This window comes from Hesperophylax consimilis, chromosome 29 (assembly GCF_061612785.1).
Source record: "Hesperophylax consimilis isolate HC1 chromosome 29, BYU_Hcon_1.0, whole genome shotgun sequence".
NCBI lineage: Eukaryota > Metazoa > Arthropoda > Insecta > Trichoptera > Limnephilidae > Hesperophylax > Hesperophylax consimilis.
The window spans coordinates 19240499-19268447 of NC_142864.1; the positions used below are offsets into that span (position 1 = coordinate 19240499).

Below are 27949 nucleotides of genomic sequence, written 5' to 3' on the forward strand. Positions count from 1 at the left end.
AATGTGTATGCTTCATGTTATTAATTGAAGATTTAACATCTGATTCGTCTATATGACTTATATCAATGTTTTGGGCTCCCTTCACATTCATCTTGGAAGCAGAAATGGGATTTAGTAATGGAGGCTCGTTACTGTACACTGATTGGAAATGAGTTGCAAATGCATTGGCTACATCCGCTCCTCTAACTTCCCGATCACCATGCATCATGATGTCTGTTATACCACCATCTTTGCGCAGTGATTTTACGTAGTCCCAAAATGCCTTGGGATCATGCTTGATATCACTCTCTATTGAGTCGACATACGTTCGGAATGCTATATGAACATTTCTTCTAACAACTGCTCTGAGGTTACTGAACATTTCATACTCATTTTGGTCACCAGTAGCTTTCCATTTTTTGTGGTGAGCATGTTTTATCTCAATGCTCCTGATGGTATCTCTAGTGAACCACTTCGGATATCTACGTCCACCTCTGTTGGGAGGTTTCCTAGGGAAGCAAGCGTCAAATACATTATAAATACATGAATAAAAATGGTGTAGCGCCTCATTAACGGTATCGAATTTAGAAAGTTCATGCCAATCCAATTGGCTCATCATCTGATAAAGTTTGACAAAATCACCCCTACCAAAAATCCATCCCCGCAAAGTGCCGTCTGTAGTTTTAGGTAATTTGGTAGTCTTTGGAGGCTTTTTACAAGAATACCGGAACTCTAATGCGGGGTGATATTTGTCCTCATATACGAGGGGAGAATCGCTATGTATGACATTTAATTCAATGTTACACAAAACTAGATCTAACATCCTCAACTCAGAATTGGGAATACCATTATTCTGGGTGAGCCCAAACACTTCGCATAAAAAATTGAGGTCATTTTCAACATCCTTGCCGCTACGCGCTGAATGGATGTTGAAATCTCCCAAAACAATAATATTCCTTCCTCCGAGAAGATCCACGTTTTCGTGAAACTTATCGAAGAATAGTTGATATGTTTCCAGAGTTGATACCGGTGGAAAATATATTACACATATAAAAGTAACAGACAAATCGATTGTAATTTTTATCCACAAGTCTTCGATGTCAGCTTCCAGATCAGGCATGTGTTCGGCCTTAAACTTAGTTTTGACAGCCAAAAGGCAGCCTCCGCCTTGTCTGTGGCCACTACCACTATCTCTGTCCTTTCTGTACACTTGAAAACTGTCATCGAATAACTCCTGGTTGCACACACTGGAGTTCAGCCAAGTCTCAGTGAGCCCTATTACATCGTAATTGTTTACCAAAACGTTAGAATAAAATAGAGAACATTTAGTTTTTAGTCCCCTCACGTTTTGGTAAAAGAAATGAAAACTATTGTACTGTCAACTATGTTTAATATTTGGTAGCCGTGGTGTAATTACCTTATTGACCCATTCTTTTAAAAACGAATGCTTAGGCCAATGCTTAGACTGCAGTAATTCTGCCACCGCTGACCCGGGTACACCGATTTTAAATGATGCATATTCTCCCCTCGTTTTGATTTTTGTTATCTTGAATGAGGAGATACTGACAGATTTACTTATTGTTTTGAGGTGCGATGTTAAGTCATCTACTGTAGTGTCTGGATGCAAGGGGTAAAGATGGAAGTATTTCACTTCCTCCTGGTCCTTTTGACTACCTCGTACGGTGATGGGACGCCGTTTACGATTACGATTAATCAAAGTCCAAGGTTGACTTCCTGGAGTTTGACTTAAGGGCGGTGCATCTGCTTTAGCTCCATCGGGCGGGGGCGGTGCATCCACATCAGTTCCGCCGGCCGGTGGCAGCGCATCACTATCAGATGGCGTGGAGGTAGACGCTGTGGAGGTAGACGCAACGGGTGTCACATCAGGAGTACTTCGGGATGAAGCATACGGGGAAGAAGATTGTCCCTTGTCTGAAGCGTTACTCGTTTTTTTCCCTCTTTGGGAGGCTTTTGCAGCCTGTGAGCGGGTTATTATTTTTCCGACGGCCAAACTTGCTATCAATCCATAATGAATCTATCTGCAGAGTTTCAGCTCGATTGGATGTCAGGAAGTGGATTAATTTCCACTCCCAAGATTTGCATTCATTCATTACCGAAAACAAAAGTGAAAGTTCAAATAGATGTAACAAAAAAGCCATCAATTTGTAAAACACTACCCCACACAAAAATGAATTTTTTACACTCAATCAGGAAATTGATAAAGAAACATAAACAATATCTTTGATTTAATCTGCCTTCAAGGTAAAAATTCAGTACACTTGCACTGGTTTAAGATATATTTAGTTTTAGATGTGCTAATTTAATTGGGCAACTTTATTATTATTATTATTATTATTCATCGCCAACTAGTTCATTTGCATTGAACGTTGAAGCGTACAATGTTGTATCCTTGTATAAGTTTATCATTGATTGATAACCTCGTTTAATAGTTTATAATTTTTTTATGTTAATTAATGAAAACATTCTTGATGACGTTTTTTTTTTGTCGTTTTTGTCAAGCTAATGAAGTTATAAAATTTAAAAAATATATGTTTTTTTCACAATGCAACCTTCTGTTTCTAAGTAAACATCGATCATTGCTTTATCCATCTATCACAATGCAACCACTGTCAACTGAACCTTATGATTTTTCTTGACAGAAATGATGCCATCCATTTGTAACTAATTCATCCATCTCACAATTTCACCCATCTATATCTATTTCATTAATTTGCACTATTTCATCCATCTGCCACTATTTCATCCATCTGTTACCATTTCTTCCATCTGTCACTATTTCATCCATCTGTTACCATTTTACCCATCTACCTCTATTTAATTAATTTGTCACTATTTAATCCATCGGCCACTATTTCATCCATCTGTTACCATTTCTTCCATCTGTCACTATTTCATCAATCTGACACTATTTCATACATCTATCACCATTTCATCCACCTGTCACTATTTCATCCATCTGTCAAAATACAACCACAATCAACTGAACTTATGATTTTTCCTTCTATCCAAAAACAGACATGATGTCATTCACTTGTAACAATTTACCTATTCTTCAATGCAACCACTGTCAACTTTCCTAAACCTTTATGTATTTTCCTTCCAGCCAAGGATAGAGATGGCGCCATCAGTGAGAGATCCCAGTACCTGACTACCTCCAGAAACCTCCTCAACTCTGCAGCAGATGCCGTGGAGAGATTGATGTCCAGCTACAAGGTACACAAAATTATTATTATTGATATGGAGAGTATCGCCGATTTTAAACAATAATTAAGGTAAGGATATACTGGGCCCAAACACGCAATGTACGCTACGCATTAAGACATCTGGACAATTTTATATATAGTATAGGATCCCTTAAAGAACGACCGTCACCGAGATGTTTATTTGATGAAACGTATTTTATATTTAATTTAATATGTCAATAAATATATTTCATATCGGTTGCCTAGCAAATTTTAGTCCAGGGTATGATTAATTAATAATTAAAAAATTTTAAACACCGGTTTGATTATTATAGAAATTCTATACCAATCGAAAGTATGAAACCCATAGAATATGCAAACGTTAGGTTGCCTACTCTTTTCCGGTCACAACTCTCAGGTTGCCATGTATAAACAGGTAAATCGAAAAAGCATTTTGCACCGGTCTGATTATTGAATAAAAATTATATGAAATTAAAGATTATTTCATTATGAACACGATGGTATAAGGTTGCCTGCTAAAAATCAGTCCCGAATTCCGGTTGTCGAATTTTGAAAACTAAAACTTTTTGAAAACTTGTCGCGAATCCTCGTGTGCGACTGAGAGGTCCCAACCAACCATCCCATGCGATAGAAGAGGACAAAGCATAGCAGCTGTCCGTCCATTAAAACAAAGAGAGTGCGCATGCTATTTGTTCTTGAAAATGAAAAGGATAGCGATAGACTCGTGCACTCTGTGCACTCTAGACTAGATGGTACCCTTGAGTAAGATTTGAACATGAAACGTTTTAAATGGGGTAAATTTAGATAGAAACATTACCTATTGCAGAAGGAGCTTATGATTTTATGATTCTCATCAGATTTCGATCAAACTTGTTTGATAAATTATTCGATACAATCAACTAAACTGCGTCTAGCAGAAATACATATATAATACTAATCTAAAAGACAAAATATAACCTTCTTTTTTGTTAAATATGTATATATATACTCTAGTGTCACATAAAAAAATATACACACATAAATAATTAATTGATTAAAAAATATATATATTTAGGGGATCTTACCGCAGAGTCGGTCGCGGAGGTAATAATTCGCGGCAAGTTTTTAAAAAGTTTTAGTTTTCAAAATTCGACAACCGGAATTCGGGACTGATTTTTAGCAGGCAACCTTATACCATCGTGTTCATAATGAAATAATCTTTAATTTCATATAATTTTTATTCAATAATCAGACCGGTGCAAAATGCTTTTTCGATTTACCTGTTTATACATGGCAACCTAAGAGTTGTGACCGGAAAAGAGTAGGCAACCTAACGTTTGCATATTCTATGGGTTTCATACTTTCGATTGGTATAGAATTTCTATAATAATCAAACCGGTGAAATGTTTAAATTTTTTTTTTTTTTAATTATTAATTAATCATACCCTGGACTAAAATTTGCTAGGCAACCGATATGCAATATATTTATTGACATATTAAATTAAATATAAAATACGTTTCATCAAATAAACATCTCGGTGACGGTCATTCTTTAAGGGATCTTAGACTAATACACATGCAACGCAATCATACTATCCCCAAGCAACGCCGATCTGCACTGTCCAGATAGGTGTGGGACGAATATAACAAAGATGGCATTGATTGAAGACCTTTCTACGAGTCGATTTGACGGTTAAGGTTATGTTTATTTTAGCGTTTGGCTAGTTTTTTTGTTAAAATGAGTGATTAACAACTAATAGATTAAGTAAAACGTTACAAAGTGATGCATAACGTAAAATCCATTGAATATCGCGATACTACGATTTGAATTTGCGTTGCCTGCGTAGTACAAGTGTGCACTTTGGCCTGGGAACGTAGTAATGCACACATTGTGTACATAGGACCAGTGTGTCCTTACCTTTATGGTACTGTAGCGATGCTGCAAGATTCATCTAGAATGTCTCGCGTATACAAAAAGCATCGTAACAGGAATAGGCTATCGATTTCTAGAACTACCTACGACAATACGTTGCGAGTTGGACTGGCACATTACGCGCATTCGCTAGAAGGTTCTAGCCTGTTGCCTAAGCATAATTCCAGCGCCAACGAAAATTCCAGAAGTACCCAGACTGAGCGAGTTGTCTCCAGTTTACCAGCGGTCTCGCGCGCTTACTACCGCCACCGGCTGGGATACATAAATAGGCCCGACGCAGCGAGTATTCAGTATTCAGGCAACCAGCTCGCACGCTCGTAACCTTGACCTAGATATCGCCTGCATTCTCGTATTATTCCCGTAAAATCAATGCGTTATTATTGTGAAGTAATTACTATTTGTGCAATTTTAAATAAACGCTCCAACTGAGTAATTCGAGACTTTTATTTTAGTACACTTAGATAACCACAGTACATTTAGATGTGGGGTTATGATTGCCTTCTGAATTTAATAGGAAAAACATAATTCATTACTAAAAAAAAAACTTTTCCTTTTAATTACACATTTTGCTTCTATTCAAAAATTGAAAGTTTGATTATTAAATTAACTTTAAATAATAACTAGCTTTTTTTCCCGTTGCAGGCAATTAATAAGGAAAAATTACTTTATTAAACTAAAGTGTAAAAAAAAGATATGCTTGATTTGGGGTTGAATGTGGATGAGGCAAGGAGTGTGTGCGTACAAATATATTAAAATGTTGATGACGAAATGAGTGTGTGGATGAAGCAACACAACACACGCTCTTGGGATTGTATGTATTGATGTCAAACGTCACTGAGAAACAGCAATTTGTCAATTGGTACAGATCACACTTGTATTCATTTTCTATGTGCATAGTTTGATACCCAAATCGGCTAGGTTCCTGCTCCATCTATTAAATAATTAAAGAAAAAAATATTGTATATTGATGCATACACAGTACCTACCTTCGGTTCCCACCTAAAGCACCTACCTACGGTACCAACCTGCAATACCTACCTACAGTATCTACGCAACGCACACTCTTGGGATTGTGTGTATTGATGTGAAACGTCACTGAGAAACAGTAATTTGTTCAGAAAGTATCACTAAATTCTGAACAATAATGTACAACAATAATGTACATCTGTATATAATAATGTGAAAATCTACAGCTCAGAGATAAACTATTGCAAGTCACATTTGTAAAATTTTGATATTTGTTTGTTTTGTCCAGGAAATCGTAACCCTGGCCGGCTACACCCACCGCGTGGCATCAATGCTCGTGGTGTTTGAAGACGTGGCAGAAGGAAAGTACATCAAGACGGCCGTGGATCAGGCCTCTCCCAAGATGAACAGCATCAGCGGGAAGGACGACTTCAAGGTGGACTTTGCCAATGGGCAGCCCATCGCTAAAGGTATGTCTCAAGTGTGATGACTGATGTTTGAAGTCTGAAATGTGACGACTGATGCGTCTTCACACATCATCAGTGATGTGGGAAAACTGGAGTGTGACAACTGAAGGATGAAGACTGAAGTGTGACGACTGAAGTGTGACAACTGAAGGATGAAGACTGATGTGTGAAAACTGGAGTGTGACAACTGAAGGATGAAGACTGATGTGTGAAAACTGGAGTGTGACAACTGAAGGATGAAGACTGATGTGTGAAAACTGGAGTGTGACAACTGAAGGATGAAGACTGATGTGTGAAAACTGGAGTGTGACAACTGAAGGATGAAGACTGATGTGTGAAAACTGGAGTGTGACAACTGAAGGATGAAGACTGAAGGATGAAGACTGAAGGATGAAGACTGAAGTGTGACGACTGAAGTGTGACAACTGAAGGATGAAGACTGATGTGTGAAAACTGGAGTGTGACAACTGAAGGATGAAGACTGATGTGTGAAAACTGGAGTGTGACAACTGAAGGATGAAGACTGAAGTGTGAAGACCGAAGTGTTGTGATGTCTGTACGAATGTGGATGAGTGCAAGCGAGGTGGAATGCTTGCAAGATCTTATAAAAGGCGATGCACATTAGTTGTGTGCCCTGTTTTGTTACAAACAGCTCCCCAATAAATACAAGTACATAGATCACCTAAGAGTATTATTGCATACTACCCGACACGCTACAATAAAGGCACGATAATACTCCATACACTACAAGTGTGACGACTGAAGTGTGATGACTGAAGTGTGAAGACTGAAGTATGATGATTGATGTGGGAAAACTGAAAAGTGTAGACTGAAGTGTGCACTCTCTGCTCCATGCTCTATTGGTGTTTGGTGTTGCTAATCTGGTTATCATTGATAAGGGACGATCTGCCTTGTGATAGCCCCACAGAGGTGTCTGCGAGAAATGTTATCCCTTAGGGCCTGTTAACTTTGGGGACGCTATGTGAAGGAGTTTTTTGAGAAAAGGAAGGAATTAACCATTTCCCTTGCTTGCAGTATCTGCGATATGAGCTCTTCTACTGATGTGCCACCTATTGTCTGTTGCAGGAAAGATTACATATCATGACGACCTATCCATTGACCTGATCGACGTGCCCATCGTGACGCCCAATTGCGACGTGATGGTGTGCAAGATGAACCTGCACATTGAGCCTGGACAGCATCTTATCATCACCGGGCCCAATGGCTGTGGCAAATCCAGGTAAACCCCACTCCATTAACCGGTCAGCAACGTAAGCAGATATACACGATAAAATAACGATAGCAGTCAAGTACAATAAGCGTGTTTACACGTCAACGCGTGTGTTTCCACAAAAATCGTCATAACTCCGTTATTCTTCTAGTGACATCCCTAAAACAAAAAGTAGAATATTCGTATTGAATGAAGCTTCACATCTCTATTCAAAGTTATCCATAGAAACCCGTAAAAAGACCTACTCAGTGGAAGCAAATTTTACCCGCCAAATCGTAAAACGACGCCAAGAAAGCCGTTTGACGTGCCGACCCGCCTCGCAAGTTTAATTATTTTTTTTTTAAATATATTTTGTATGAAATGGTCAAAAAGTGAAGTGACAGAATTGTTTATTGTACATTTGTACGATGAAATAAGTGTTTTTTTTTTACATTATCCGTGATTTTAGTATCGTTTTTACATAAAACATTACAGGTGAGTCATTTTTACAATTTTTTCATGTTTCCATTCTAAATTTAAATATTTACAAATGTTAATATTTATTTATGATACAACAATTTGAAAGCCTATTTTGTAACCTTTCTAAAACAGTTTTTACTATTCGGCTCCGTTCAGTAATGTTTCATTTATAGAGCTTTGATTGTGAGGCGGTAATAACACAACGTTTTCGTGAAATTGACATTTCGGTAAAGACATCTTAGCTTCAAGTTCGCGAAAAGTCGGAGGGGTTAATATGCTAAAGCTTCCTATTACTTTGTGCAGAAACGATAGGTCTATTTGACTGAATATTCTCTTATCTTAACAAACGGAACAGATATTAGGTGGGAATGATGTCATCCTACCGGTGTTTCAATTGAAGATGTACCGAGGAACTAGCGTCATTTCGTCACCACACAGTCGGGAAACACGCTAAACACGCATCCAACATTTGTAATGGGTCGTTTCTACGACTTGTTCATATGTTGAACAGATAGGCTGTGGAATAATTTGTTAACCTGTGTGTTTCCTCCCTCCACTCTGCATTTCCAAAGATGATTTCCATCTGGGCCTTCTGTTTGGAGTTTTATTTATTTGCATTTATTTACAAATATCAGAGTTTCCCAACCTTATTTGTTGCCCCGACTCCTTTTCAACAATGATTCAGCACTTTGCCTTCAGATTCTCCCCTTCAGGAAAACTGACACAAATTATACAGGGTGTCTGGATTCTCACTAACTTCGGAAGATGATTTTACGTGCTTATTACAAGTAAAAAAGATTAAATTTAAATTTAAAAAATTGTGATGCTGCAGCTTTATCTAGCAGATACAAGGATGGACCATCAAACAGCTCGGTTTTGTACACATTCATACCGTCTCATACATATTCATCTGTTATTCTGACTATTCTGGCAATTGGGCTAAATGGAACATGTGTTTCCATTCAGATTTGTATGGAAAGCACTTTGTACCATTTACACTCATCCATCATGTATTTTATTACACATTGTGGGGATGAAATAACAAAAGATGATTTCAATTTAGTATTTATTTGCAAAAGTGTACATACACGTGTAATTTAGAAATTAATAATAATACACTACAAAACCCTGAACTACAGGGTTTTCCAATAAGAGTAAGTAGAAACTACGCCATTAATAAAAATGGATCGATACACGCTTCAACAATGCATTCAAATTATTAAAATTCACTTGAGTCAATCAAATGAGTGATGAGGCCCATTTCCACCTCGGTGGCTTCGTCAACAAGCAAAATTGTCGCATCTGGGGCTCGGAAAACTCAAGAGTTATTGTTGAAAAGCCTCTCTATCCTCAACGTGTGACTGTTTGGTGCGGTTTATGATCCGGCGGAGTCATTGGACCTTACTTTCTCGAAAATGAGGCTCGAGCAACAGTTACGGTGAATGGATTGCGCTATCGAGAGATGATTAATGATTTTTTATGGCCGGAATTGGATGGTATTGATCTGGACAACGTTTACTTTCAACAAGACCGCGCTACGTGCCATACAAGCAACGAAACCATTGATCTTTTACGATTGAATATCAAAATAACACCTCTTATTGGAAAACCCTGTATGTATATATATAATTAAGGAATCAATAAATCTCGGGGGGTGTACAAGGTTCCTTTAGAATCGCTTGTAAGTTGGTCTAATTGCAAAGCATTTATATCGTACATGTGACATTATAAAACTAGAAGTACTAACCTTGGTATACAATTGTCGGGTGCCGTGTGAGTCAAATGATTGACATCACAAATTATAATAAAACTAGAATTACGATAACCAGTATCAAATAACTAGATGACTCCTTTCCGTGTCGTCCAGAGATTCACCATTAGTCGTTTCCAAGAAGGCTGCTTCCGCGGACTCTCCGCTGAGCACTGAATTCACTATTTGTCTGCCGATGACGATTGGTGACGTTTCAAGTCAACATCTGTTACCAGTTACTGATCGAGTCAACATTCGATTCCTGGTGTTGCAAGTATAACTGATACAACTTCTAGTGTTATTCTTTATTCTATGGACGTTTTGGGAAGTTACCAAACGAATCGACGAACGATCACCTAGCGATCCCAGGCGAGTGTAAAAGGACCAGAGATGTGCAAAATGGGTACCCAAAACCATTTGAAATGCAAAATGGAAATGGGTCAAAACTTTTCCATTTGAAAATGCAAAATGCAAAATGGTTTTTAGAAAAGCATTTAAAATGGAAAATGCATCGAGAAAAGCAATTAAAATGCAAAATGCAAAATGGTTTTTAGAAAAGCATTTAAAATGCAAAATGGAAAATACCCATTTTGCATTTTGCATTTCCATTTGAAATAAAGCACATCTCTGAAAAGCACCGATATCTGGTAAGATGGTTGTCACAAACAAAACATGTAAAATTATTGAAATACCTGCAAATAAATTACTTTTTTCAAATTCCGAAGCATTATGTTAATTTTTAGGTAAAATAACTTGAATAATCCAAATCAAAATGCTTTGAATTTTACTACCAACGCCCTTATTGATTTCCTAGTAAATTGTCGGAAATTATTGATGGTTATTACCATGTAAAGTTTCCGCACTTATTGTATTATTTAAATTTGACTAAAGGTCGTTAAAGCTAGGTGTTTTTCCGAATTAATAATTTGGATTACACACTGGGGTTTTTCCCCTATTGCTTAGTTTTTCTTTTCTTTTCTTGGTCCGATTGAACTCGGCTTAAACATCTCTAGGAATGATGAAAGAATTACATTCTCGTGTTCATTTATTAGATTAGCTTTAGGATTATTAGAGTTTTCATTAATTTCCAACTGCTGTAAAAGATTTAGTTTGCGGCCATTATTATTGTGTTGGCTTATGATTATCTATGAATTTTTATCTACGAGATGTTTCTCAATTTGCCAAACATCCCCTAGACAAAAATCTAGGTACTTTGGTACTAGACTGCGTCGTGGAGTGAGAGCATAAAGATTGTGAGTTATTTGTTTGTTCCAGCTTATTCCGCATAGTCTCGGGACTCTGGCCCGTCTACGACGGAGAACTGAAGATTCCCAGGAACTATGCAGAGGAGCAGGAAGCGGCGGGAACCGATATCGTCAGACCCAAAGGTCAGCAGACTGAGGTGATGAGACCCACACTGTTCTACATCCCACAGAGGTAAGATCTTCTACATTTATAACTGGTTCTGTACCATAACAAGTATTCAGTACTCGACGATTCAATTATCTTGACGATTACCACCGTGCATCTGCATGGAGTTTCGCACACAGGCCAGGCACACGTTGTCGACATTTTGTAAACGACACCAGTCTCCCGTGACCAACTGGACAAGGCCGTTCCCACTCACGTCTTCGAGACTTTAAACATGTTGTCATTTGCTGACATTTTGTAAAAATAAGGGTGCTTTAGCTCAATGAATGCTAGGAACACAACAATCAATTAAAAATGATACCTAAGGCAATTACAGTTTGGTACTGAGTGAGGTTAAGACAGAATTCTAGTTTTGACATATCAAGAATTCAATAATGATTGGTGACGATGCAGGTATCGTGATTCCAGTAGAAAAGTGTGTGGACTGTGCACGACAAGTTGTTTGCGACGTGAGTACACAAGTTCAGTATCAAATACTTCCCTGTAGAGGAAGGACCATACAGTATCGTACCGTTCATATTTCCTCAAGGAACTGTCTTAGGGCCACTACTCTTTCTAATCTACATCAATGACCTATGCAATATTGCAATACCAGGTAAAATTCTCTCTTTTGCCGATGATACTGCAATAACAGTACAAGGTAAAACGTGGGAAGAAACAACCAGTAAAGCCAACAAATGTATTGCAACAGTCAAAGATTGGCTTGATAGAAATCTCCTCAGTCTAAATTTGAATAAAACTATCTTTATTCCCTTTTACAATTCCCAAAAGTCATCCCCTAAAAATAATCTTAATCTGAAGTTCCACAACCCTAATTGTAACTTTGCGACATGCTTAAACTGCGAAGACGTGAAATTCGGACAACATATCAAGTATTTAGGAGTTACTATAGACTGCCAACTCAAATGGACTTACCATATAGAAAAGACGGTCAATAAACTGAGATACCTAAGTTACATTTTCAAACGAATGAGCAACATTGTCAATATAAGAACCATGAAACTTGTTTATGACGCGTTAGTGCTTTCATCTATTTCCTATGGAATAATTGCCTGGGGAGGAACTTACAATAATCACGTAAAACCCTTAGAAATCGCTCAGAAATCCATCATTAAAATAATGTACCAAAGGACCAAGACATATCCCACCAACCAGTTATTTCAAGAAACAGAAATCATGGAACTAAGACGGATCTATTGTATTCAATGCCTCAAATTTATATTTACGCGTCCTATCAATTTCACCAAAAACACAAATCGCTCGAGCCAGAGACATACCACATGCGTGTTCACAGTCCCTCACTGCAAAACTAGGCTGGGCCAAAGGCACATCAACTATATTGCCCCAAAATTGTTCAATTCTTTACCCAATTCCATCAACATGTCTCAAAACCTGAACTTATATAAGAAAAATGTTAAAAGTTGGATAAGAAATAATTTCGAAGCGAGTAACTTTTTTCTATAATTTAAGCCATCTGTTTCTAAATAACTAAACTACCACATGTCTTTCTGTAAATTAAAGATTAATTTCTTTAAATCAAAGAAATATATACATGCATCTATGTTTTATGTGTGTGTGTGGGTGTGTGTGTGTGTGCGTGAGTGTGTGTGCGTGTGTCTGTGTGTGCGTGTGTCTGTGTGTGCGTGTGTCTGTTTGTGCGTGTATCTGTGTGTGTATGTGTGTGTGTGTGTGTGTGTGTGTGTGTGTGTGTGTGTGTATATGTTTGTAAATTTAAAAAAAAAAAAAAAAAAAAAAGAAAAAATAGAAACTTCTCTAAAAAAAAAAAAACCAATCACATTGATCTCTATAGATACATTTAACAAGTTTAAAAAAAACTATATTTTAAACACCACTGTTTTATCCTTACACTATAATACCCACGCTCAGGCTTCGCCTTTGTGGGATTTTTTTGTTACTCTTTCATTCTATATTACTATGTATGTACCTGAATTGTATATGTATCAAAAATTTTGTTAAGCGCTTGTTATATGATAGCGAAATTTCGCAAACTGTCAAAATGTCTTCATTTTTATGTCACTAGAGGGCGGTAGTTGTACATTAATGAACTTGTTAAAATATAACATCACATGTGCGTTTGTCGCAAAGCAATGAACGTATAATATGAATGTGAAATATTAAGTAAAACAAACAACTTAGTAAAAAAGTATGACTTATTTGCAGAACCTACTATTTTGGTAAAGCATTTAATTTGACATTTTTTATAAATGTTTCATCATTCACTTGCTGTTGTCATTAGTGTTGAGGAACATTTCCGATACATATAGTTTGTTTTACACGGTGTTCGGAAACTCGTGGTATAAACGGTAAAACCCTTTATAGGTCATAAGCTAAAAACGGATAGTTTTGAAACCTGCAACATTAAGGTTTATATTTCTTTATGTTTACAAGTTATAAGCCCTTGGGTTGTAATCATTCTGAGGTAACGCACAGAGGTCTTGAATCGAACCAACCGCCCAAAGTTCTCACATGTTGAGTAAATTTACGAAAATCGCGTCCTGGTCAGTTTCTCTATAAAATTATCAAAGCAGTTATTCATTTATTGTCAATTTTGGGTTATGACTTTTTTTATTTGAGCTTTCGTTTTCGAGAAAATCGAAGGTGGATTTATTTGGTAAATTTCTTAATTTTATATTTCATAGAATATCTATACATATTAATACCATCATTAATAAATTGACCTCGAGAAATGAAAGAAATTTTATTTTTTTATTTATATATTTGTTAAATTATTCTGTGTTATTTAGTACAACTAAACAATAATCTTTTTTCATTTATTCGTTACTTGAAGCATACCTTGTTTGGAGTATTTTTTCCGGCTGCCATGGATAAATCATAATATTGATCTACAAAGAGAAAAATAATATTGGTAATTTTTGGTTCAATTACCAAACGTGCCCTATGATAAAACGTTCACTCTCCCACTTGGTCAGAGCGCGTAAAGACAATGAATTCTCTCACACACACTTGCATAAAGATGCCGCCAGTAAACAACATGACGTTAGTGCTAACCGTTAGGAAAAGGAACGCATATTAAATGTTGAGTTTTAAAATATGACACTTGAAAAAATACAATACGTCAAATTTACATGAAAAAAGAGAATTTGTGAGTAATTACTGTTTTTGTAGCTTCATTAGATTATTGCAATGCTTCAAGTGAGTCGGTATTCTACTTTTAGACCCATTAATGAAACATTTTGATGGCATTTTCGAAATATATACGCCGTGAAACAGGGAGCGATAGCTTCAGTACCGTTCACGGGGGCTTCTCACCCGTAATAAGTAAAATACTGTGAAATGTCTTGAAAATTTGGTGCAAGATGAAGTATTTATTTAATTGTTAATATCCACAGATATCATAACGATAATAAGAGGCCGTACTTCTACAGATGTGTGTATTATATACATATTTTAAATTAAAAATATTGTGTAAAAGCGTTTTTAATGCGATAATCATGGATCGAAGTTTTAAAAGTGGGTTGTATGGTGTATCAATGTTTTTATTTTTTATAGTCGAATGCCTACAACAACTACAAAAAAAAATAGGCAGACTGAAAAATAATAGTCCATTAATTGGTATAAAAAAATATGAAGTCTGAGAATGACATACGAAAGGTAGTATTAAGCCGTTTTAGGGAGCTGTTTTCCAGCAAATCACCATTATGCCCTATAACCCACTCTTAATAAACAAAAAAAAAAAAAAAAAAAATATAGTGACAGCACAAGAAAGTCATCTCGCTGACCACTTTTCAGACAAATAGCGCGAAAGGAACTGCAGTTAAATAGCCAAACACTACTTACTGACCACTTTTCAGATACATAGCTTAACACATTTTTTGCGGGAGACGCTTAAAAGCGTCTTTTGCGTACTGTTGGTAGAGAGCGGGAGACGCTTAAAAGCGTTTTTCGTATTTGTACACTATTGGTAAAGTGCGGGAGACGCCAAAATGCGTTGTAGGTACACATAGAGTAACAATATATTACGAGTAACGTATGATGTTGGTTACTCTGTGAAGTAAAAATTATGCATTAGCTCTTGTGACACGTGTACTAGGTACCTGGCAATTCGTGGAATTGGGTCGGGTGGCCGGCCGACTGTGGTCATAAAACATGCACTTGAAATAAAATAACTGTAAGATAAATGTTTCGTTTTTTTTTAAATCTTTATATTTCTTCAGTGTTAAAGCGATATTGTTTCGTTCAAGACGTTCTCTATTTTCTTTTCTGTCTACATTCCGCTTTAAAAATTTCGTACAAAGTATTTGTGTGCTGTGCTCGAAAATTTATTTGTTACATAATAAAGGGATATTTTTTCATTAAAAAATACCCTATAAAATGGACTACGGTAATGATAATCGATTACAATAAATATATGAAAGGCATTGACCTAGCAGACCAATATCTTTCGTATTATTCTATTTTACGAAAAACCACTAAATGGACAAAAAGGCTAGCGATGTACATATATAATAAATTGTGCATTATTCAACTCATTTGTTGTGTACAACTCCGTAAAAGAAAGGAAAATAAAATATAAACAATTTTTTAAGGAAATCGCAGAGCACTGGGTGGCTGATCAGATTTTGTCAGATAATAGTCAAGACCCGGAACCAACACCATCAACATCTGGTATCCGAAAAAAATCTTCAAAATCTGATCCTCCAGGAAGACTATCGATGGATGCGAAAACATATATTGGAAAAGATTGAAGGCCCTGGTAAAAATAAGAATCTGCGAAAGCGATGTTGTGTGTGCGCGGTACACAAAATACTTAGCGAAACCCGGTACATGTGTAAATTCTATGATGTACCTTTAGATGAAGGGAATTGTTTCCAACGATTTCATACTTTCAAACAATATTAGTGTTTAGTGGTGTGTACAGTAAAACTCGCTTAAGAAGTTCCCACTTAAGAAGTTTTCACGCTTAAGAAGTTTTGATTTTTGGTCCCTTGAAAATTCCATACAAAAAACACGATTTTTTCCCACATAAGAAGTTTTAGAGCTAAAACTGCTTCCCGCTTAAGAGGTTTTAGAAATCCGGCGGTAAAATCAACACAAACGAAATATTGTGTCGCAAAATATCTAAAATGAACCTTTTTCCAAGTCATAAATTGAAAGACGTTGACTGAAACTCATACCTAGTACCTGAGACCATAAAACCCTTTGTCGGCCGCCGGGCCGTAAGCCGTAACCTGCCGTAACCAATAAATAAACCAAATACCCCGTCTCCTAATCCCCTAACTAGGTAAAATAGCAATGGAACGAATAAACAATGCGGAATTATGTAACAAATATGCAAGCGTCTTTAAGGCCGAAATAACATGAAAGATTATATTAAACTCAACCTTAATGACAACGTGGGCTAGATCTACATTTGCATACATTTGACGCCTCCTTCAATAATCTTCTCTTTGATAATGAACATAGAGATGTTTCGTAATATTATTGTATAAAATTTTTATTCCATCGAATTTGTAAAACACGAAAAACTTTTGATAATCTATCGGATCACGGTTAATACGGAATATTTCACCTTTAAATACATAACAACATGATTATATGGCGGGGGAGATGGTAAAATATGCATTATAATTACGTTTTTTTCATTCAAACATCAAAAATTGCCGTGCATCATGTTTCATCTGACATTTGTCGTAAATTAAGTTTGAAGGTTAGGAAATACATATGCATAAATTTAAAATGTAGATTGAAACGAAACTTCGCAAATGATTTTTCTAGTTTTTGGATGCGTTCACAGATTATACATAATTCCAGCGTCAAACAGCTTGTATGATATAACTTTCTGATTCAAGCATCAAGCCATTTATTTATGTGCGAAATCGTAGCTATTCGATGTCTGCTAGTTAGGTATAGGCAAAGAGTATGGATACTAGAGAGACAGCATGTGAAGTGTGCCCGCGCGCTCCAAGTGTGAATTTTGTGGAATTTTACGGAGACGGCTGACATTAGCTTTTACACCTCGGTCGCGTATTGAGCTCCTAGTAAAACGTTGATAAAACATAGAAAAATGGTCAACTGCGCCGTAAAATTGTGTAAAAGCAATTCTGTGAAGAAAATTGAGAAGAAAGACGGTCTTACCTTTCACATATAAGTATTTAAACACCGCTCAATTAGAAATTTTATAGTTAATTTTTTGACGAGTTCATTTCAACCGCCATCAGGCCAGCACGGCCATGTCGGAATCACGCGGCGGACGAATGTCAATGGGCCGAATCAGTCAACTTATTTTATAATAATTAAAAATTACCAACAAACCTTTATTTTTTATTAATTATAACACACGTTTATAATGAGTTGTCTTGTATGGTGACCTGATAAATCAACACATCGAAGATTCAACACGAATTTTAAAAGTGGTATAAAGTCATGGAAAGTGATGAAACAAAAACTTTATTAACTGGGTTCAGTAGGTTAGGTTAGGTTTTTTTTCTTTGTTTTTAATGACTTTATAATGTACTTTTAAAATAAGTGTTGAATTGTCGATGTGTTGATTTATCAGGGAACCGTCTGTATATATACCTAGGTCGTACTTTAAATCCTAGTTTTTTTAACAATCCCTCATGGGCGCGCGTCGGTAAGACGAGATGTGTGTCACTATCTTAGGTTTTCGATAAATAACTCTTAAAAGTTCGTATTACAAAAAAAAATTGTCTTCACTTGCATTAGTGTAGATTTAGTAAACCTCTACAAAAGATCCAGAGTTTTTTTTGTAGGACGCACCATTAAACCAGCGGAAACCTAAAATTGTGATTCAAAACTGGTGATACCGACGCGCGCACGTGCGCAATTTGTCAGAAAACCTCGATTTTTAAGTACGATCTAGGTACAGATAGTTCAAACTATATAATCAGTATATTGTTACGTAAAAGCCCCATTGGCGTATATAATGTAATATTATTTAGTCTTATTGATAGTTTCCATAAGACTCTAATAGAAAAAGAAGTTGGGTTGATGCCTTGAATCGGAATGATGACTGGTTCCCAAACAACACAAGCCGCGTTTGTTCCCATCACTTTTCGCAAGATTCTTTTTATTCAACTCCGAAAGGATTCATAAAATTGCACAGACATGCGGTACCTTCATTTTCTATTGACCAGGTAATTAATATTTTATTGAAATAACGCTCTCAAAGTATTCAGAAATGAGCTGGTTATAGGTTCAGAGTTAATTTTTTTTATTTTCAGTCGGCAACTGATACAATTCCAAAATGCACAAAATTGTACTCTGCAAATCTGTTGATTATTTAAAATAATTCTACCTAATAAAGAAAAAAAATCTATATAAACTGATGAATTGCGCAATGTTAGCACCAAGGAATGGCGCTGCGAGTTTCAGCAAGTTCAAAACATTAGTTTTTTACCCAATTGCACTTGTTAGATACATTCCCTGAAGATTGATACCGATTTATCGATTGATCTTGATTTGGCAAAAAAAAAATTACCTGAAATCAGATTAAGGTAATTTACAATAACATGTATGGTCCAATAAATAAATAAACAATATGTATGTCTTTTGTTACTTCCCTTTCCGCACTAGTTAATTTTATATTTTTACCACCATTCTTTGTTTGGCAAATAATGCGTAATGCGCTGTATGCCCAAAATGTGATAAAAAATTATGGATGTTTTTTTAATAAAAAATAAATAAAATAATGTGCAGCCCGTTCACAGTTCGGCCCTTATCTCTGACCCATGACCCCCTCCGCGCTCGCTTACCGCTCTTCCCCGTCTCTATCCCCTCCCACAAGGGCGTCGACAATTATGGGAGCTTCATTGGTTTTGCGTATTCTAATACATCTCGACAAATTATGCCGCTTCCATTGAATCCTAGTTCCATGGGTATAGGGTTGCCATCTCTAAAATTTGGCAACCAGGACAAGAGGCGTGAAAACCCCGGATTTTAGAGCCCATAACCCGGACATGTCAACAGGTTTTTTTAAACACAGTCAGTGTAATAAAAACAGTTTAAAATGTCATAAATCACCTTTTTATTTATTTTCAGACCTTAAAATTGAATTTTACATCTTTTATCATCATTTTAAATGAACCTAACAAAACAGAATCTTATTACAGTTTGTTATACATTGTTTTCATAATCAGTTAGAATTTTTTCATTCTTAAAATAAAACAAAAATTATTATTATACTCTGTTATGAAAACTAAACCTTATTAAAAATTCAATTTAATTTTTAAACAAAAATCTTAAAAATACTGAGACCATTTTAGTATTCAGTCTTACAATTTTTGAGGTAACTCGTTTAACTGAATAATAATTATCTTCTTTAAATTTGTATCAGCAGCCATTTACACAACAAAATATCTCTTAACATAATATGAACTAAATTCAGTCTTCTTAAATCTTAAGCAACAAAACTGACCCTTTTTAAAGTTTAGACTTACTGGAATGTAAGTTACATTATTAATTTTTTAAAACATAAAATATCCAAAACTATTCTCATTTATATCACCTTAAATTTTAATCAACAGCCATATTACCTTAACACGAGTATTAGCCTAGTATGGTTGTAAAAAAAACATAACAATTGTAATTTCAAGAAATCTATGAAATAATCAAAAATAAAAATTCGACGTTTCTTTTACGTAATAAAAACAATCATAACTTTAACTACAAAAATGAATAGAAATTATAGCACTTGTAAGTATTATTTGATTATCTAGCTATTAAAGATTTTTCCTCAGCCTCTTGCCTTTTTACTTTTCAGTTTTTTTTTTGTATTTATCACTCTTTCCGATAGCTTTTATAATATCTTCCCTTTTTAAAAGGAATCAGTAAAAACAATGCAGCTGTATTCTTGGAAATTGAATTTAATTTTAATTACTGACGAGATTGTTTCTATGTTTAGTAAATGTCTTTCTTTTGTCCATTGTTGTGAAATTAATGAGAATATTCTCTCCACGTTGGCATTATGAGCCGGAATGCAAAAAAACTGTGCAATTTTCAGCAATTCCGAATATAAATTCGCATTTGGTGTTTTAAAAAATTGTACCCAAAGTTAATTTGAATTTAAAAGCTTATCTTGTTCAGTTAGGTTTTGACTAAAAGCCTTTAAATTCACCCACTCGTCAAATAATTTTGCGTCGTCAATATCTATTTTTGTCTTTTAAATAAAGAACAGTGTCTTCAATAAGAGTCCATTCTGTGTTGTTATTAATTTTTGGCAAAAACATCCAGTCAAATTTCTCAAATTGTTTTAACGGTTGCATCCATTCTTCAATGCACGTTTTGATTTCCTTGTAGAAGTCATGCGAGCATTTTATAAACTCTTGTTTCGTGTTTTCATCTTTATTTATAATACTCTGAACATTCAACGGCACGAAACTTTCCTTAATTCGGTCATCTAAGCTTTTTGTTATGGATGCAAGTATGCTTCTGGTTTCAAGGACTGAATTATCACTTTTCTCTAATTTCTGTATTTTTGAGTGAACGGTGTGCATAATTGAGTGTATGAGAAATAAGTATGCCTCCGAGAGAGGATTTTCAAAAAAACTGTTTAATTAAAACAGGTGGCCTTTCTATGCTTTCAAAATAATCTTTTAATGGACGGTAGAGCTTCAGGAGTCGCTCGACAGCTGGAAACAGACTTAGCCAACGCGTCTTGGAATGATACAGAAGCTGTTTATATTCGACCTCAGCTGTTTCACAGAATTCTTTAAGAGCTTCGGTTCGTACTGTTCGTGGCAAAAAAATTATAAATTTTTAAAATGATGGATTCGACGTCTACCGGCAGTAAATCACATCCGTGGTGCACTGCGTTGTTAATGACATGGGCAGAGCATCCCACACCAACCATGTTTGGGTTTAGATTTTCTTTCAGCTTGTGGAAAACATTGTTGGTTCCATTTCGTTCTATTCCACCGAAGTTTGTATTGCAATTATCTCCAGCAAAAGCAATACATTTAGTCAAGAGGTCATGCTGGCCGGCCCAAGACTTTAAACCCGGACTACAAATGAAACCCCGCCCGGACGCTCCCCGGACGCCTTCTAAACTAGGACAAATCCGGGGAAACCCGGACGGATGGCAACCCTAGTTAGGTAGGACCATAAATGAACCTACAGGTACATAAAATTGAGCTGCGCATATTATTTTCATAAGGAATTTCTAGAAAAGGATTAAAATATCTTTAAAAATATACGATAGTCGACTGTGCCTGGCGAAAATACATCATAACAATAGTCTTAGTCTCTCAAATCTCAAATGCCATTGGAGCAAGCAGCAAGCGTGCAAAAAAGTTAAAGTCCGCCAACTAATAAGCAGTTTGCCGCGTAGACTTTGTGAGATTTTTCTGTGCAGTGCCATGGCAGGGTTGCAGTACGCAAACGGTTCTGAGACAAAGAACCCGCTATCATTAGTTTGCGGTTAGCAAAATTACTTGCGGTGTCCTTTTATCAAACCGCTTGGTAAAATTAACCACAACAAGTCTTTCTTTCTCCCTCAGTTCATATAGTAAACGAAAGCGTAAAAAAGAGACGGCGTATATCCACAGCTCTGTCTTCAACTGTCAAGTTAAGAGTGAGTAATCACTAACAAGTAAATATGTATAATCCATTGCCTTTACACCAATTTAAAATAAGATCAACAGTATGAACCTTTTGGAATGCTGCAACTTTTACTATCCGAATTCGAGTGGCTTTTTCGAGGGATGTACTTTAACAGTTTTAAAATTGTGTTTACTTTGTCCATGGGATGGTTTTGTTTTGATTTGTAATGTTTAGTCAAAATTTTACAACAAAAGAATTCAATAATAGAGTTAAGCAATCTACTATAGATAAATACTTCGAAATTTTTTTTTATTTATATGTAGGTATGTAAATAAACTTTTTATAATCAAATATGTTCTACCATTTTTCATTTATTTTACTTTCCCACCTTTTTCTAAATACATAATACTAATTACCATGATAACTAGAAGATGTATATGTATATATTTTTTTTTTTGACCGCTTGGATCATATGAGCTTGTTTTCACAACAATTTAACGTAGGTAGACATAGGAATGACGTATGCCCCGGACTCGAGTTATTAAATGGCTAAAATTGAATCCCACTTAAGAAGTTTTCCCACTTAAGAAGTTTTTTTTCCCCGGTCCCTTGGAAAACTTCTTAAGAGAGTTTCACTGTATTTAAAAAAATATATATACTTTGTTGAATGTGCATAAAATGACTAAATAGACAATACGACAAAAGTGCAGTTTTTTAATTTAAACTTATATATCGTAATTGTTTCTTCAAAAATATAAAAAATTGTGACCAGATCATAATAAAAAATTTCGAATAAGGTAAAATACTGAAAATTTTATTTAAATTTGATCAACAGTTCAGAAGTTATAGCTATTTTACATGAAACGGAATTTTGCGCGCGAACATGATAAAAATTGCCCGCTTTACGGCGTAGATTGATTAAAAAACCCCCCGCAAACATTGTGTTAAAAAACCATTATGATCACTATGTACAACCCAAGGTGAGATTTGGCCTTTTCCACAAATGCTATCCAGTCCTTAGTATAGTCCTGGGTCGATTGTGAACTATCCGATCGTTGTAACCCGGTATGTGACCATAGATGTAATCTTTGTAGACCGGGCGTCTCGAATCTCCTTCTCGCGACAGAAATAGAGATGGTAAGTGTGTACTTGGTATCCAAATTGGATTATATTAGCAATTACTACTATACTGATAAAACTTCCCACCAACGGAAACCAGTTCCAAAAGTAACTATAAAGAATAAGTTCCATGTAATCCATGCATAAATCCATGAGATGCCCGGTCTGCACAATTTATACACCTATTGTCTATTTATTACCTACCAGAAAGTATCTAAGTAACCCGATCTTTGATCACTTCACCAGTTAGTCGTGTAGGATGATTGACCCAGCTATACTTCATATGATGAAAAAAAATCTGACAATGGTTTCATTTCATGGTTCATTTACTTCTGTATTCAAAGATATTTCAACAGTTAAATAGGTAAACGCATAATAATCATATTGTGTTCTCCCCAGGCCCTACATGTCCATCGGCACGCTGCTGGACCAGGTGATCTACCCAGAGACCCCCGAGGATTTTGCGGGTCGGGCGGGGGGCGAGGAGAAGGTGCGCTCCATCCTGTCGCTAGTGTCCCTGGCACACGTACTGCAGCGCGAAGGGCTGCACGCGATGCGCGACTGGAGGAATACCCTCAGTGGCGGAGAGAAGCAGCGCATGGCCATGGCAAGGCTGTTCTACCACAGGTATGCTATATGGAAACTAAAATTGTTCTGCTGGTGGTAATACTAGATCACTCTGACTACGCCAGCCAATTTTTTTCCTAAATTTCACCAAATTTGACAATGTTTGATCAGTTTCTGCCAAAATTTACACTTTTGACTATATTTTATAAAGAATAAAGAACACATGAAATGCGAAAATGGATGCGTTTCTTGGGGTAACTGGGCAACCGAGGACAGTGGCCATTTAACACCCATTTTTGCAACTTGATGAAAAAAAACTAGGTTAATAGGTTAGGTTTATAGGCCAGTTCTTTTTCCATCACTTTTAACCTTTTGTCTGAGAGTATTCGGAACCACACGCAAATTAATTATCTTGATTAGTTTTGTCCAAATATCGGGATAAAAACACTGTTATAATTTGTTTTGTAATTGTTTTTTGTTAACCAGATAATGTATCATTATTTATATTTATTCCAAGTCAACTATAATCAAATAAACCAAATTTTACCATCTGAAATTTGATCATTGATGAAATTTAATCATTGATGAAATTCGATCATTGATGAAATTTGATAATTGATGAAATTTGACAATGTTTTCATCAACATGTTACCAAGCAATATAAAAAAATGCGAATTACCTCAGAGATTCAGATATATGCCGAAAACATGGCTACTAAGCAGAGATACTCTGTATTAGTAATACTTTTGATTATGGCAGTGGTTGGTGATAAATATGATGTATAAGTTGTATTGTAATAAGTAATAATATTATGAAACTATGTTATATTGTAATTGAACATGAACATCCTGTTGACAAACTGCTTGATTGCGGTTTGATGGGATTGTACTTTGAAGAACAATAGAAAAAAATTAAAAAAAAAAAAAGCATGCTGTTAAAATATAAAAAACATTGATTTATTTGACTAATTATTATTTGACCAATTTTCATGATGTTCAACCTAATTTCCATACATCGTAGGTGATGTAATATCTTGTTTGTGTGGATTGCAGACCTGTGTACGCGCTCCTGGATGAATGCACCAGCGCAGTGTCCATGGATACGGAGATAACTCTGTACGAGTCGGCCATCAAGGAAGGCATCACTCTGCTGTCCATCACACACAGGCCTAGTTTATGGTGAGTCCTAAACCTAGCTTAACTGTTTTAAGTAACGTAAGGTTGAAAGTATTGTATTGTGCCTGTTGTATTCTGATGATGCGGTTACGATTTCTAAGAGTATGTTAGATCTTCAGTTATTATGTAATGAGCAGGCAACATTCTGCAGATGCGCTTATATATGATTTCACAACAAGTTTAACAGTAATTGAGTTGTTTTACATTTTAAATAAGTTTATCCTTTCTTCTCTCCAAATAAGAATCTAATCTAGCTTTAAATTGGTTTATATTAGTACAATCGATGACGTGTGGAAGTTTGTTCATTGCTACCACTACTTGGAAGGAAGTATTTCCTAGGATTGAATGTAAAAAGTGTTTTGTTAATTTTTTTTTTTTGTGATTAATTAATGATTTTTAGAATTAAAATAAAATAAAATTTAAAGTGATTTTTAGTAATAATAAAGTGTGTGGGATAGCGCTCTATGTCGTGTACGTTTCAAAGGCATGTTAAAATGAATTAAGGACGGTCGATGTTATCGTTCAAAATTCTATGAATAAATGTTTTAAATATTTTTTTGGTATTTGTTTCAGGAAATACCACACACACATCCTGGAGTTTGACGGCGTCGGCAATTGGTCTTACCGCCCTCTTTAACTAATAACTTAGAGCTAACAAACTATTTAAAGTATAATGCTAAACTTACGTATTGATGCGTCTAAACTCTATCTTACAAAATGTGACTATTATTATTATGTTTTGAAAATTAGTAACCTTTTGTAAAATTAACACTGTAACTTTGTATATATCATCAGGATCATAGATAATAGAAACAAACGGAGATGTGGCATGTTTGCTTGCTGGCTGTCGCCCTGGACGGACCACATAATAGAGAAGAACAAAAGAAATGCAATGTGAGTGTGGTTTCGTTATTCAAAAGTTTGGCAAATACGACCTTAAATTTCCAATGTAAATCTGTGTTAATCATCATTATGAAATTCAAATAGGACGGCAATATACAATGTCAGTACACAGCGCTTTCCCAATTATACTTGAACTTGATTTTTTCAAGTGCACCCGTGAAATTAATACCATGTCCAGTGACTAGCGACGAAGACAATAATTTTGTTCTTTTTATATTTACGAGCATAAAAAAACCATTTAAAGGAAAGTTTTGGGTTCAGCCATACGACGAAGTAAATGTTTATTCTAGGGTTTTCGTTGCCGCTAAGAAACTACATGAGAATGATGTCAAATTGACTTTTCTTACCGACCTCATTCTACGCCTTCTCTGCTAAATCCTTTCTAACGAGTTCCGGTAAATTATAGTTATACAGGGTGTATCGGCACGTACCCGACAAACTTTAACCAGCTATTCCTTAGCATATTTGGAGTAAAAAATCTTATGTGCACTTTGCTGTCCGGTAACGTTTTTTTTTGATAAAAAAATTATTATTCATACTTTCACCACATGTCACCACTGTTTTATCCTTTGTCAAAGTTTGAAAACCCATCTGGCAATATTTTATTCGAATTCCGTTGAATAATGCACGTGTGTACCTATATTGGCGCACTTTTACAATCATAACGAAATGGCACGGCACCATTCGTCTCATTTTTAACTATTATTATTTAGTGTGTGCGAAAGAGCGAAGACGCTTTTCGACATACTTGCTTATAACAGCTGTTGAACACGAAAAGCAATGCCAATGACAGTGATGTAGTGTGGAAATTTTTCATTTTTTTGTTTTTAATTGAAAAAAAAATGCTACCGGACAGCAAAGTGCCCATAACATTTTTTACTCCAAATGTGCTAAGGAATAGCTGGTTAAAGTTTGTCGGGTTAGTGCCGATACACCCTCTATAAACATGTATTTTTTCCACGTCCAGAACAAATTTGACGTTCAATCATGTTTGGACGTCATTTCTGTCAAACGAGTAGTAGATGCGAATGCAACTTGCGGAGCGTGCAACTTGCATCATACCTGTTGTCAACACGTCGTAACGTGTACGAACACGAACAAAATAGTATGGCGGATACTCACAAGCGCTACTTTTATATGCTACGTGCATAAAATTCGAGTCGTTTGTAAGTATCTCCATGTACAAATGGCCTAAGAGAGACAGAGCGCTTGCTAAATGGGCTAGAATCAAAATGTACTAAGTCAGTGGCGATATTCGTTTCCATTCAAATCTATATTGAAGACATTTCTAGTGTGTATTATCTAGTGATAAGTACTATCAAAGCGGCTGTAGGTAGAAACAAAGGCGTAGCGCCACTATAGCAGTGGAGGTGAACAATGTTGGCGACACGCATTGCACGTGCGGAGCGTTACTACTAATGATTCATGGCCCATCCCGCTTATTTCTATTATCTTTGCGTCAAAACGTGCCGCATTATGAAATAGCTTGCATTAAAAATGCCAGCGTTGTAACGGTTAATTGTCTAACAATGACTTTACGAAGATATTATTATAATGTTCATTCATTTTAATTGTAATAAGTAGTATTTATATATAGAAAAACAATTATTTCAATAATTTTGTCCAAAATTACTATACATAATATTAAACCGTGAATTATCGTTGTTTACATTTAGTAATTCCTAACACAATACCTGATAATTTTATGTTTTTGTGTGAAATTAAAACCAAAGAAACATTGTTTTGAAAATTGATTTGAAATTATGTTTTGTATCAATGTTGCAATAGGGTGACATAAAAAATATTTAACCATTTATAAATTGTGATCGAAGTAAAATTATATTTTTTATAATTTTTTTATTTTGAAAATATATATTACGTACCGATTTAATTAACGAACATTTAATGTTGTTTAAGATATTTTTTATATCAATGTACTACCTTTGTATATTATTTTTTTATTGAAATTATTTGTGATCTTTTGTGATTGGCGTTTTCTATGGAATTCTGCCATTTTGTTTATGTCCTATACATTATTTAAATGTATATATTTTTTTGATTATTTGCTTTATTTTTTACAAAAATATTTTTAGGTTTTGTTAAAATTGGTTACAGAAATGTGTATTTTTAGAATACAAAAATAATTCACATGTTCAAATGTAAAAAAAAATATAAAAAATAGTACACTAAAAATAATCTTTTTTAGAACAGTGATCAACCATTTCAA

At 35.4% G+C, this 27949-nt stretch overlaps 1 protein-coding gene across 1 annotated transcript in view; it reads left to right on the forward strand.

Annotated features, from left to right (window-relative positions):
• The window catches only part of Abcd1 (ATP binding cassette subfamily D), a 160749-nt gene extending 133301 nt beyond the window's left edge, over positions 1 to 27448 (forward strand). The window contains exons 7-13 of the mRNA XM_089649322.1: positions 3104 to 3213; positions 6371 to 6551; positions 7635 to 7788; positions 11264 to 11425; positions 23477 to 23704; positions 24697 to 24822; positions 25393 to 27448. Of these exons, the coding sequence (XP_089505448.1) occupies positions 3104 to 3213; positions 6371 to 6551; positions 7635 to 7788; positions 11264 to 11425; positions 23477 to 23704; positions 24697 to 24822; positions 25393 to 25456 (1025 nt within the window). The 3' untranslated portion in view covers positions 25457 to 27448. The remainder of the gene's footprint in view (positions 1 to 3103; positions 3214 to 6370; positions 6552 to 7634; positions 7789 to 11263; positions 11426 to 23476; positions 23705 to 24696; positions 24823 to 25392) is intronic.
• The last annotated feature ends 501 nt before the right edge of the window (positions 27449 to 27949 follow it).